This window comes from Quercus lobata, chromosome 4 (assembly GCF_001633185.2).
Source record: "Quercus lobata isolate SW786 chromosome 4, ValleyOak3.0 Primary Assembly, whole genome shotgun sequence".
NCBI classification, from domain to species: domain Eukaryota; kingdom Viridiplantae; phylum Streptophyta; class Magnoliopsida; order Fagales; family Fagaceae; genus Quercus; species Quercus lobata.
The window spans coordinates 43,980,567-43,992,948 of NC_044907.1; the positions used below are offsets into that span (position 1 = coordinate 43,980,567).

Sequence of the window (12,382 nt, forward strand, 5' to 3'; positions counted from 1 at the left end):
CACAAATAAGCTAATAATGAGGTGATTATTCTTTTTTAAATATTATTTGTATACTATTAATTAGTTGCCTTTTTTAGAATAATGTTTTTATTTTTCTTCCAAACAAGTAGTAGTGTAGTACTATTTTTAATTGTCAGCACATGTTAGACTTTTAGCCTTAGGATATGTGGCACTATTTGCTAGAAAAGAAAGAAATTTGCTTGCTTACCCATTTAAGAGATTCCACCTACCCCACTAAACCCAGCTTCTTTACCCAAGTCTAGTGTTCAAACTCTTTACTGAGTTTGAGTTTTTCACTTTTAACTCATAGCACTCCAGTCCTAGCCGCAAGACTTTTTTTGCCATTCTCTGTGCTGCAAAATTGCAAATATGTGAAGGTTGAAGTTTCATGAGTAATCTACCTCAAGCTCAAAGAATGATCCAAGCTCACCTTCGGGTTCTTACCCCTCTCCTCTCTCTCTCTCTCTCTCTCTCTCTCTCTCTCTCTCTCTCTCTCTCTCTCTCTCTCTCTCTCTGTATGTTCATCACTTCATTGTTGTGGATTTTTGGGTTGTATTTGATGCTGTGATGTAGAATAGAATCTGTGGAACTCAAAATGTTTTTGCATGTAATGGTGAAAAATATCCTTAGGTTGAAGAAGGAAAAAAAGAAAAAAGAAAAAGCCAAAACTCATTCCGGACGAAAATTACATTTTGGCTGAAATTTCCCGGCATTGACCGGAATGCCCGAAACTAGCCGAAATAGGCCAAAATTTGACCCGAGGTGGAACAAAGGCTATTCCTATTCCGATTTGCATACCGGTACGAAAAATTCTGTCCATTCCGGCCGGAACGGAACAAAATTCATAACATTGGTTAAAAGGAATAAAATAACCTCAAGCAATAACTAAGCAAAACTCACACAAGCATTAGGGGAAAAAAAAAACAACTATACAAGAACACAAAATTTATTTAGGTGAAAAGCTCTCTACCTTAGAGGAATAAATCACCAATCAAATCCGACCAATCCAGCTTTTTATCATTATTAACAACAATCTTAATCTTAGCAAACATTCACTTTGGATTTTATTTTTTTCTAGTATTATTCTTTTTTACCTAGCAACTATAATTAATTTAAGCAATAATAAATGTATTGTAATGTATTAAGAAATAATTATTTTGTGTCTTTTCATTTGTTCATAATTTGTGAATACTATTTTTTGAGAAAAAAGATAGACATAATTTGTTAATACTAAATGGGTGTTATTCTGAATTTTCATGATTTTTCTTCATACTTTGGCTTCCCTCAATTGAAATCCTGTCTCTGACATTTAGTACACTATAATAGATCCTATAATATAGTTATTTCTTAGTAATAACCATTCAGTTATTTGGTTTTTATTTTATTACGAGGAATAGTTATTTCTTTAGAAAAATTATTCTTTTATAATGAAGAATAACCATTCATTATCAAACTAATTGTAATAACTATTACTTTACCTACTTGATATTCTAAAAATTAAAACTCCCAAATAGCCCTTACAAAATTGTTGCTAACTTCTTCCCCGTTGGGCTCTCTCCCTATTAGCACCTTGCATCTCTCTCTTGGTTTATCCAAAAACTGACTAAGTTTATGAACATATGCAATATCTAGACTAGTTAAAGTTAGATATAAGAGTCTAACAATTAAACTTCTAGATTTTTATACTAAGGTATAAAAACTAAAGTTTTCAATAAAGTTGTTTCGACTTGTTAGAAAGAAAATATTATGATGTGAGTCAATAATGAGAAAGTCTATGGGCTCAAGTTTTGTGGCACTAACTTTTGCTAGAATTTTGACATGGTTGAGTGGTGTATAAAAAGTAATGGTTCACAAATAACAGTTACATCTCTCGTCAAGTTGTTAAAGTTGTATCAAATGGTGTGATTCTAGAAGAACTAGTTAGTACTGTTGTAGTATTTGGGGTTATTGATATTTTATAATTTTATTTTTTGATGAAAAAGATAAAACTTAGATGCAGTATATTGGATTTCCCAATTAGATTCATATACTTGTTGCATTGACAAAAAATAAAAGAAAAGATGTTTTTTTATTTTTTATTTTATATATATTTCTAATGACAATTAAATTTAATGCATTTAAGTTTAATTTAATTGAACAACATAATGTACTACACTTAAAGTATTATAATTAAATTTTATCCTAATAAAAATTCTTTATCCTGTCTAAGTCTTCATCACATAGGCCAAATAATATAATTAAGTTTTAGTCTAATAGTGTTGCATGCAGAGATTTTATATATAAACAATATTATATTAAATAGGTGAAGTTTACTTGTATAAATTACATTTATTATTATATCAATTTACAAATTTTACGTACTACTTTAACATTTTTATTTTGGGTAAAATAATATTTTGGCCCCTAAATTTTATCAAAAGTTTTTTTTTCTCATTTCTAAACTTTTAAATTTTTTTTTTTTAAATTTAGAGATAAAAATCTTTTTTCAATGTTTTAAGGATGATTTAAAAAAAAAAATTAAGGACAAAAGGTGAAATGTTTTCAATAATTTAAGGACAAAAAATAAACTTGTTAAAATTTAAGAACAAAAAACAAACTTTAAACTAAATTAATATTTTACTGTTGTTTATATCTAATTTATTGTCGTGAAAATCTTGCAAGGAGAAAGATTATAGAAGATGATGTTTGTACACTATGTACAAGGACTACTATATCTAGGATCCATGTGTTATGGGAATGCGGGATGGTGCAAGATGTCTAGGCTGATTGTTCAATTAGGCTACAGAAGTGCATTCAAGGCTAACAAGATGTGCTTCAGAACATTACCAGTGGCTTTCCAACGATAATGTTTAAAAGCCCTTTGGCTTTTGCAAAAGCAGCTTAGAGCTGTCTTCCTGTTAAAGTGCTCTTCCTTCACAAATTCAAAACATATCTTTTTAGATAAAGCAACTTTTAAATCTTACCAAACGCACTTTTAATTTTTTTGGTTTCAAAAAGCCCGTTTCAGCTTCTAAAAGCTGAAACAAACGCACACTTATTCCGCGACTTGCTAAGCAGACTGTCCACAACTAAGTTTGAATTATTTTTAGTTCAAGCATGGTTGATTTGGAATCAAAGGAATGCTATGAACCATGGGGGGAGATTAAACAAAAGGTCAAGGGACTATTTGAAAGACTTTCATGAAGCCCAAGAATAGCTGATAATCCCAATGAGAAATACTAGCGTACATATATGGCAACCTCCTTCGTAGTCAATATTCAAGTTGAATTTTGATGCTACAATTTTTTCAAAATTTAACAACTTCGGTGTTGGTGCAATTATTTGTAATAAGAAGGGCGAGACGGTAGAAAGGCATTGGAGTTTGCTATTGATGTAGGTTTCTCAAAATTGGTGATTGAGGGGGATAATGCATATGTCATGAAATCAATCTCTTCCACGAGCATAAACCTGCCTCGACTAAGCCATATTATTCATGATTAACAATGACTTGCTTAGACTACCGCACTCCCTTGGTGTGATGGTCACTCCATAAGTATAAATGCTTGTGGAGTGTGGGGGGCAAGGGCCAGGGTTCAAGTCTCCAGGAGGGAGCTTCACATACATATACACTTAGATTAGGCTAGAGTAAAATTCTATCTTGTATCAAAAAGAAAAAAGAAAAAAAAAAAAAAAAAAAAACAATGACTTGCTTAGGGGCTTCATTGGGTGAACATTGGTTGTGTAAATTGGGGTATTAATTATATGGCCCACTTTTTAGCTAAAAATGCTAGAAATGTATTTGAAATTTGAAAATATGTACCGGATGGAGGACCCTCTTCCACCGGTTGAGGTCATTTTCAAAAAAAAAAAAAAAAAAGTTAAAACAATCATTCATGTCTTTGACCCAAAAGAAAAAAAAAAAAAAAAAATCATTCATGACTGACAAGAGATAATACGTAATCCCCTCCACCAATAGAATGCCTATGCCCTTTTTCAGTCCTTTTTTAATTCTTCCCTGTTGACTTTTCAGCGAAAGCGACTTTTTCTTTTTTCTTTTTTCTTTTTATCCTTACCTTTCAACTTTTTTATTCCACGGAATAAGAAAGAATATTAATTTATAATTTATATGTTCTCTACTTTTCTATTCTTTTCTATAACTTTTTCATTTTAAAAATGAATGGCAGTCAACAAGTTCTAATAAAGTTGTAGTTTTAGTTGTGACCAAAAAAAAAAAAAAAGAAGAAAAAAAGTAACAACAATAAATTTGGGTATAATATTTAATTTTTTTATTTGATTTTAGACAAATACTTCAGTTATAATGAAAATATTGTAATTTTTTTTTATTGAACTCTTAGGACAAGTGAACAACTCTTCTGCCAATTAAAAGGGTCATGTTAACCAATATTTTTAGGATAATTGTTAATAAATTATAATAAGAAGGGTAAGACTTAGGTATAGTTGCTTAAGTTATCCTCTTAAAATTCTGTCGTGTGGATTTTTTTTATGAGATGAAAGTGTATTTTTTTTAATTAAGTAACCAATGACCGAATTTTAAAAGGAAAAACCTAAAAAACAACATCTAAAATACTGTATATAAGTTTTGTTCTAATAATAAAATTTAGAAATCACTTTTACGAGAAATATAATAAATTGTTAACAACCTTTATTATTTTACCATTCTCTCAATAAAATATTTATAAAAATAGCCCTATACTAATGCTAACAATGACTAACATTTACCAAATTCAAATACACTCTAAAGGTTTGTTTGGATACCGCTTATTGTTGAAAACTGAAAACACTCAAAATAATTTTTAAATATGCGAATAGTATCGTGAGACCCAGTTTTAAAGTTTTTATATTAGAGGAGGATCCTCCACCGCAGTTGATGCTCTGTATTTAGTGCCCGTTTGGGTAGAGCTGAAACTTGCGTTTCAGCTCTACGTTTTCCTACCTTTTTTTTTTTTTTTTTTTTTTCCTTTGCACGTGAACAGTAAAAGCACTGTGCAGGGGACAAAAATTACTATTCACGCACTGTTTACGCACTGTTCACACACTATTCATGGGTCCCACGACACTTTTTACACATTTAAAAATTATTTTGCTACAGTGTTTTCAGTTTTCAGTTTTCAATTTTCAGTTTCAGCAACAATAAGCTCAATCCAAACGGACCCTTAGATTCTAGTATTCTTCATTAATGATATTCATTTGGTTTTGGCTTCGAAAAAAGTTTTTCTCAAAAAAAAAAAAGAGGTTAGTGCGTCCCATAAACATTGCACGACACACACACAAAAAAAAAAAAAGAAAAAAAAAAGAAAGCACCGCTGGGAAGCAAAACGAATCTTAAAGGACATCATCTAATCGAATCTTAAAAGAATGACAAAGACCCAGCAACTCATTTCCATTCCATTTTCTGCATTATTTCCTCAGGTGACCACTATAATAAGTTTTTCCTATCTTCCTATCTTAGTATCTTAGTTTTTATTCCACTGAATAAGAAAGAATATTAATTTATAATTTTTATGTTTTTTTTTTTTTTTGGTTAACAATTTTTATGTTCTCTACTTTACTATTCTTTTCTATCACTTTTTCACTTTAAAAATGAATGGCAGTCAACAAGTTCTAATAAAGTTGTAGATTTAGTTATGTCAATAAAAAAAAGTAACACCGGTAAATTTTTGCATAATATTTAGTTATTTTATTTGATTTTAGTTTGATCTGGTTAACAAATAGGCAAATACTTCAATTATAATGAAAATATTGTAATTTTTTTTTATTGCACTCTTAGGACAAGTAAACAACTCTTTTGTCAATTAAAAGGGTCATGTTATTCGATATTTTTAAGACAATTGTTAATAAATCATAATAAGAAGAGTAAGATTTAGATACAGTACTTAAGTATTACTTAGGTCTCCTCTTAAGATTTTATCATGTGAATTTTTTTATGAGATGAAAGTGTATTTTTTAATTAAGTAGCCTATGACCGAATTTTAAGAAAAAAACTTAAAAAATAACATCTAAAATACTGTACCTAAGTTTTATTCTAATAAGAAAATTTTGAAATTACTTTTATGAGAAATATAATAAGTTGTTAACAGAATTTATTATTTTATTATTTTCTAAATAAAATATTTATAAGAATAGCTCCAAATTAACGCTAACAATGACAAATATTACTGTTTACTAGCATGTAGTCCGTGCTTACGCACGGAAATATTAACAATTATGATGATAAGATGTTTATCTTAGTAGATTCAATTTCCACATTGAGCATTATGAATTGAAGTAACTTAATACCAACATTTAAAAATCAAATTGGACACATAGCACAAAATTAAACTACAATTAGAAATTAATTTGATTCAATTTAAATTCTAAAATTGAACTTCAACTTAATATAATATGTATGATTATATTTTTGTCACTTTTAACAAATTAACAAAATCTTAATCTAGACACACTAAAAACTATTAAAAAATAAGAACTAATCATTGAGCTTGGAATCTTCTTGGAGGCGCCAATGAAGCGCTAATGTATGAGAGTGTGAAGCAAGGAAGAGTGGGATTGAACATTGTATTTGAACCCGGCCTTGCACTAAAAAATCCGTAAGGAGGAGGAGAGGGCAGTGTGTGGATCTAGTTGGTAGAGGTTGAGAGAGGAGAGACATGGGATGAAGATATGGAATTAGGAGGAGATGATGTTTTACTTTTATAGTCTTTCTCGTTGGACTCCTTGGTTCTGGTTGTGGGATTAGAAGAGCTCCAGATTCTATTGAGATCACCCATAAAAGTGTGCAGGTGAGATGTTCTTACTTAGGCCAATGAGTATTATTATTGTGATTTTCTTGGCTTCCGTGTTAAATGTTAATGCATCATTTATTTAGGCACAAAAATTAGAAAATTTAGATAAGATACATGACACAAAATTGAAGTCAAATTTATAATCTAATTATTATTTTTTTTTTTAAAGTTTTGGTTAGGACAAGTGGCACAAAATTAAGAATCCAATTGAAATCTAATTGGATTTTCTCTCTGCTTCATCTATTATTATATATATAGATTACTAAAAAAAATATCCAAAAAAAAAAAAAAAAAAGCACAGCTGGCCAGCACGCTTTGCTTCCCAAACGGAGGCTAAAAAGTAAAAAGAGTAAAAGGACATCACCTAATCGAATCTTAAAGAATAACAAAGGCCCAGCAACTTATTTCCATTCCATTTTCTGCATTATTTATTCAGGTGACCGCTATAAATAAGTTTTTCCTATCTTAGTATCTTTTCTAGACCAGAATCAATCCAATCTTCTTGGAGCAGGAACTCAGCTCAGCCGTTCAGGTTCGTGTGCTTGCTAACTTTTTATTACGAGCGTTTAATCATTTGCAAAGCTTTTTTGAAGCAACTTTCTTTTTCATGGTTCCTAGAATATATCGTTTTTTTTTTAAAGAAAATTAAAATAAATAAAATAAAAAGCATCGGTAAAATCTCAGGGAAGAAACAACATTGTACAGAGAAAAACCACAACCACTAGGAAGTCAGGGGGGCTTACTCGGAGAAACCTCGCAAGAGTGGTCAGTGAAGGAGTTGCAAATCGTAGGCTGGCGGTGCAAGAGCTCGGATCTAACCCGATCCGGTCAGATCTGGTTCGGAACCACCACTAACGGTATACAGGGAGAGGCCTGACCGTTATTTAATCTAACTCTTACTCTGCCCATTGTTTTAAAATTTTATTATCGCAGCTTATTTCACAAGTTTTGAGTAATGCTATACAAATTATTTTATAAATTTTTTTACAAATTGATAATTAGGTAAGTGGTTATTGGGAAGTGAAAAAATGATATTAGTGGTAAATTTAGATAATAAGTAAAAATTAGTATAAATTTATCACATTAATAAGTTGTAAAATTATTGTAAAATAGTTTGTAATGGTAGCAATACTCCAATTTTTTTGTCATAATTTTATCATATGACAGAACGTTAATGGTGAAGAAAAAATAGTAAATTCATGTGCAAGCAATAAAAAAACTATCTATAATTAATAGTCTTGATTTTTTTTTTTTTTTTTGTTTGTTTGTTAAATATAAGGTAAAGAATATGGACCATTTTTTTTAAAATTATTTTAAGAAATCCTAAACTAAGCCCACCCCAAACCTAAAGTCACAAACCCTCTTGCACAATAATAATATTTAGGTTAAAGGCATGATTCATCTCTCGATCTCTCTATTTTTTTTGGATAAACCAACCTTGATATAAATTAACTACGAATAAGTCTATTACAAAAAAAAAAGCTCTGTCTCTCTATTTCTCTATCTCTCAATCTCTCTGTAACATTTGGTTTCCTTTCTCTCTCTCTCTCTTTTTTTTTGGTTGAAATTAGGTTAAACGCATGATTTCCTTGTTGGGTTGGGGCTATGGATGAATTGTTCTTGGAGGGGAGGTGATAGTAACAGATATGGAATTGATAAATGACTTCCTTTGGGTGGAAGACAAACCACAGTTCAATAGTAAATTCCTCCACAACTGACATAATGCCATACGTGTTTATTTAAAAAGCAACAATCTCCTAAGATAACTAGATATAATTACTAGATAATTATTCAAATATTCAAATAGAGATAAGATACTTAGATAACTAGGACTACTCAAATAAAGATAAGATAACTAGTAAAAAAGATAAGGACTCTTAAAAGTTGGGCCACTGTAGGACTTTCATGAGACATTTACGTAATACCTCATCAGGAGAGGGGCTCAAAGGCCCCAAACATAATTTTTAATAAAAATGTACCTATTATTATTATTATTATTATTATTATTATTATTAGGATAAATTCCACTAAACCCTATGAAATTTGGACTAATATCAACTGGGTCCAAAATTTTTCAAAAATGACTAACTTGATCCTTAAAAGACAAATTTGTCCTTCACTAGTCAAACCCTTCTCATCTCAAACCCAAACACTTCTCCTTTCTCTCTCTCTCTCGGCCAAAATGGCCAAATGGCCATAAAATCCTAACTATATAGTTAGTAGTTCTAGTAACCAAACTATATTATTTACTAGCATCTTGAGTCTAAAAGACTCGATTTTGACCTATAAATCGAGCATCATAGACTCGATTTTCATGCTCTAATTACATCCGATGTGGCATATTTTTTCACGTGGACCACATGGAAATCGAGTCTCTAAAACTCGATTTCTAACCTCTATAAATATGAACAGCTCAGAGAAAACACCAGAACATCAGAGAAAAACCCAGAGAAAAAAAAGAAAAAAAAGAAGAAAACCAGAAACAGAAAGAGAGAAAATTGAGATTGGAGACCCAGGCGCGCGCGGCATGACTAGAAACTGACCAGAGACCCAGGCTCGCGCGAGCCCTAGTCCATGTGCGACTGAGGCTTACGCGAGCCCCAGGCCAGCGCGACCCCGGATCGCGCGAGCCCTAGGCTGAGCGCGACACCGGATCGCTCGAGCCCCAGGCCGCCAACGACACGGGCCAGCGCGAGCCCCAGGCTGCGTGCAACGAGGGCCGGCGCGAGCCCCAAGCCGCGCTGGTGAGGTTCTCTCCCTTTGAGCTCTTTCTCTCCCTCTGATCTGAGTATCTAGGATTGGGATGGATGTGTTTGGAGTTTCTTAAATTTGTTTTGGGTATTTTGGCTGGTACATTAGACTTAAAATTTTTTAGGGTTAGAAATTGAGTCTTTGAGACTCAATTTCCAGGTACACACCACATGGAAAAAAATATCACATCAGATGTGATTAACCCATGAAAATCGAGTCTCAAAAACTCGATTTATAGGTCCTAAATTGAGTCTCTTAGACTTGAGATGCTAGTAAAAAATATAATTTAGTAACTAGTACTACTAACTAGATAGTTAGAATTTTATGGCCATTTGGCTATTTTGGCCCTTTCTCTCTCTCAGACCTTTGGCTCTCTCACCCACACCCATGGCAGCTCCCTCTCTCTCACCCATACCCACAGCGGTTGAAGACTCCCTCTTTCATGGCCGAAACCCATTTTTTCCACTACCATCTTCCACTCTCTTCTCAAATTAGTGCCATGGAGACATTTGGCTAGGGATTTTCGAGCTTCACATCCCACCACTATTATTGTTCCATGCCAACATCTCTGATCTAGTGCTAAACATGTTTGGGTCTTCGTTTCTGGGTTTGGATCTCTATTTCTGGGTTTGGGTCTTTGTTTGTGTTTGGGTTTGTGTGTCAAACGTCAAGGGAACGTTTGACAAAGACCCATGAGCTCTGCCACCACCATTGGCGATGCCACCACTAGTGGCCGTCGATCTCCCTCTTTCTCTGTTCTATTTTTTTTTTCCTCTTTTGGTTTGGTTCTTTGTTGGTTTGGGTCATGGTCAATTTGCAAATTGGGTTTGGTGATTTTTGATTTAGGTTTGAAAGGGGGTTTGGGTATGGTCATTAGCAGATTTGTGGGTATTTTTTATTTAGGTTTTGTCTCAAAATAGCCCTAATATGGTGATTTTGTTAGTGTGTGAATATGAATTTGTAAACGATTGGTAATCTGGGATGATTTTTGGGGGGTTTTATATTTTGGGATTTGTATGGCTATGTGTGTATGTTTGTGTTCTATGAGATGGTGCAGCTATGTAGTGTGATTTGTGCAGCAATGTAGTATGATTTAAGAGAGCATCTGAGATGAGAAAGAGAAGAGTTGGTCTAAGATGAGAAGGGTTTGGCTAGTCAGGGACAAATTTGTCTTTTAAGGATCAAGTCGGTTATTTTTGAAAAGTCTTGGGCCTAATTGGCATTAGTTCAAACCTCACGGGGGGGTTTGGTGGAATTTACCCTTATTATTATTATTTTGGGGTGGCCTGGCCCCCCTATAGGTTCTGTCCCTGCGCAATATATTAGATGCTCTTAATTAGACTTCAGTTATTTATGTAAACTTGGGCAGTACCTTAAATCTGCCTAAAGAAGAATATATAAGAATAATGATTTATTGAGTTATTTGGCTGGTTATTATGTAAATACAAGTTTATGGTCACTTTGAAAGTTTTTGGGAGAAATAATGAGAGAGGTCTAATTCTATAGAGGGGTGCCAAACTTAAAAATAATTTGATGTGCAATTCTGAAATATAAATATTCTTAATTTTAGATTTATTACTAATATTGAGTAGTCTTTTTTTTTTTTTAATATAAATTTTCTATAGTTTTTTTTTAATAATTATTTATTAATTTATTTTCTCTTAATCCAGTATGTTATATTCTATCCTCAAATTTTATGTATTTAGTTGTGTTTATGAGAGATTTAATATTCATCTTTTTAATAAAATGGTAGAATTTTAATGTTTTATGTATAACGTGTACACATTATGACATAAGTGATATCATCCTGAATTGATCCGACCCATAAAAGATTAAAAATTAATTTTTAAAAGAAAAATACAGCAATTTTAGTTGCGCGGATTCTAAACCTCTTTGGATTATATTCTAACTGGATTTGATTGCCAAAGTGTACCCCGATCCTAACACCATGTAGGTATATTGACAGATTAAAGATGGAAACAAGGATAGCCTCAAGTGCAGCTGTAAGTGAAGTTCTTAACGTGGACAATTATTTGGTTTGGAGCATTCAAGTGAGAACCTATTTGATTGCTCAAGATCTATGGGACATTGTTCAAGCAACCAAAAAACGTCCTAAATTAAAAAATGATAAAGTTGCTTTCAAGGCTTGGAGCAAGAAGAATGCCATGGCTTTACACGTGATCCAAATTTCATGCCCGCAACAGATATGTCATGTGATTAGTCTAATTACTTTCGCCAAAATTGCTTGGGAAACTTTGGAATCAATATGCAGCATCCCCAAAAGTGATTATTTTGGTATGTCTCTCTCTATTCTGCACGTGCTCAAACATTTTATACCTCAAATAAGCCTAAGGTCTAGAAGATATGACAATGAACTTACCCCAAATCTTATTGTTCCATCAACATAACAAATCTTACACATTGTATTAAACATTGGGCTCAAGGAATCCAAGGGTTGCAATATTGTTCCGTCAACATAACAAATCTTATTTTTGGTAGTCACTACCATGAGAAAAGATCTACTTTCAGGTGTTGTAATTGTGTTGTCCATAAAAGGTTGAGTGACAAGAATAATGCCTAGATTATCCTCCACTGTGCAAATAGTAAGGGTTTCAAGCATATTCTCCAATTGAAGCCTGATTGGAGAACGTGTTTTGGCAAACGTTGAAGAAGCTACCACTGAAGCAGTGGCAGTGCCAAAAAAATTTTCAATATATATACACACACACGCGAAGAATGTTTATAATTTTTATTTTAACATATGATATTTTCTTACTTAAACAAAAATATTTATATTAAGTTTTTACATTTTTTCCAAAAAATGAATAAATAAGTCTTGATATGTCTAAAAA

At 32.3% G+C, this 12,382-nt stretch overlaps 1 protein-coding gene across 5 annotated transcripts in view; it reads left to right on the forward strand.

The window, feature by feature from the left end:
* Positions 1–7,137: 7,137 nt before the first annotated feature.
* LOC115986356 overlaps positions 7,138–12,382 on the forward strand; it is a 54,337-nt gene continuing 49,092 nt past the window's right edge. For 2 of the 5 annotated variants that reach the window (XM_031109257.1, XM_031109261.1), the window contains exons 1-3: positions 7,139–7,311; positions 7,464–7,636; positions 11,497–11,825. In XM_031109257.1, coding sequence (XP_030965117.1) covers positions 11,504–11,825 — 322 coding nt within the window. In that variant the 5' untranslated portion in view covers positions 7,139–7,311; positions 7,464–7,636; positions 11,497–11,503. Of the gene's footprint in view, positions 7,312–7,463; positions 7,637–11,496; positions 11,826–12,382 lie in introns of all 5 variants that reach the window. The other 3 variants (XM_031109260.1, XM_031109259.1, XM_031109258.1) reach the window with 3 other exon arrangements.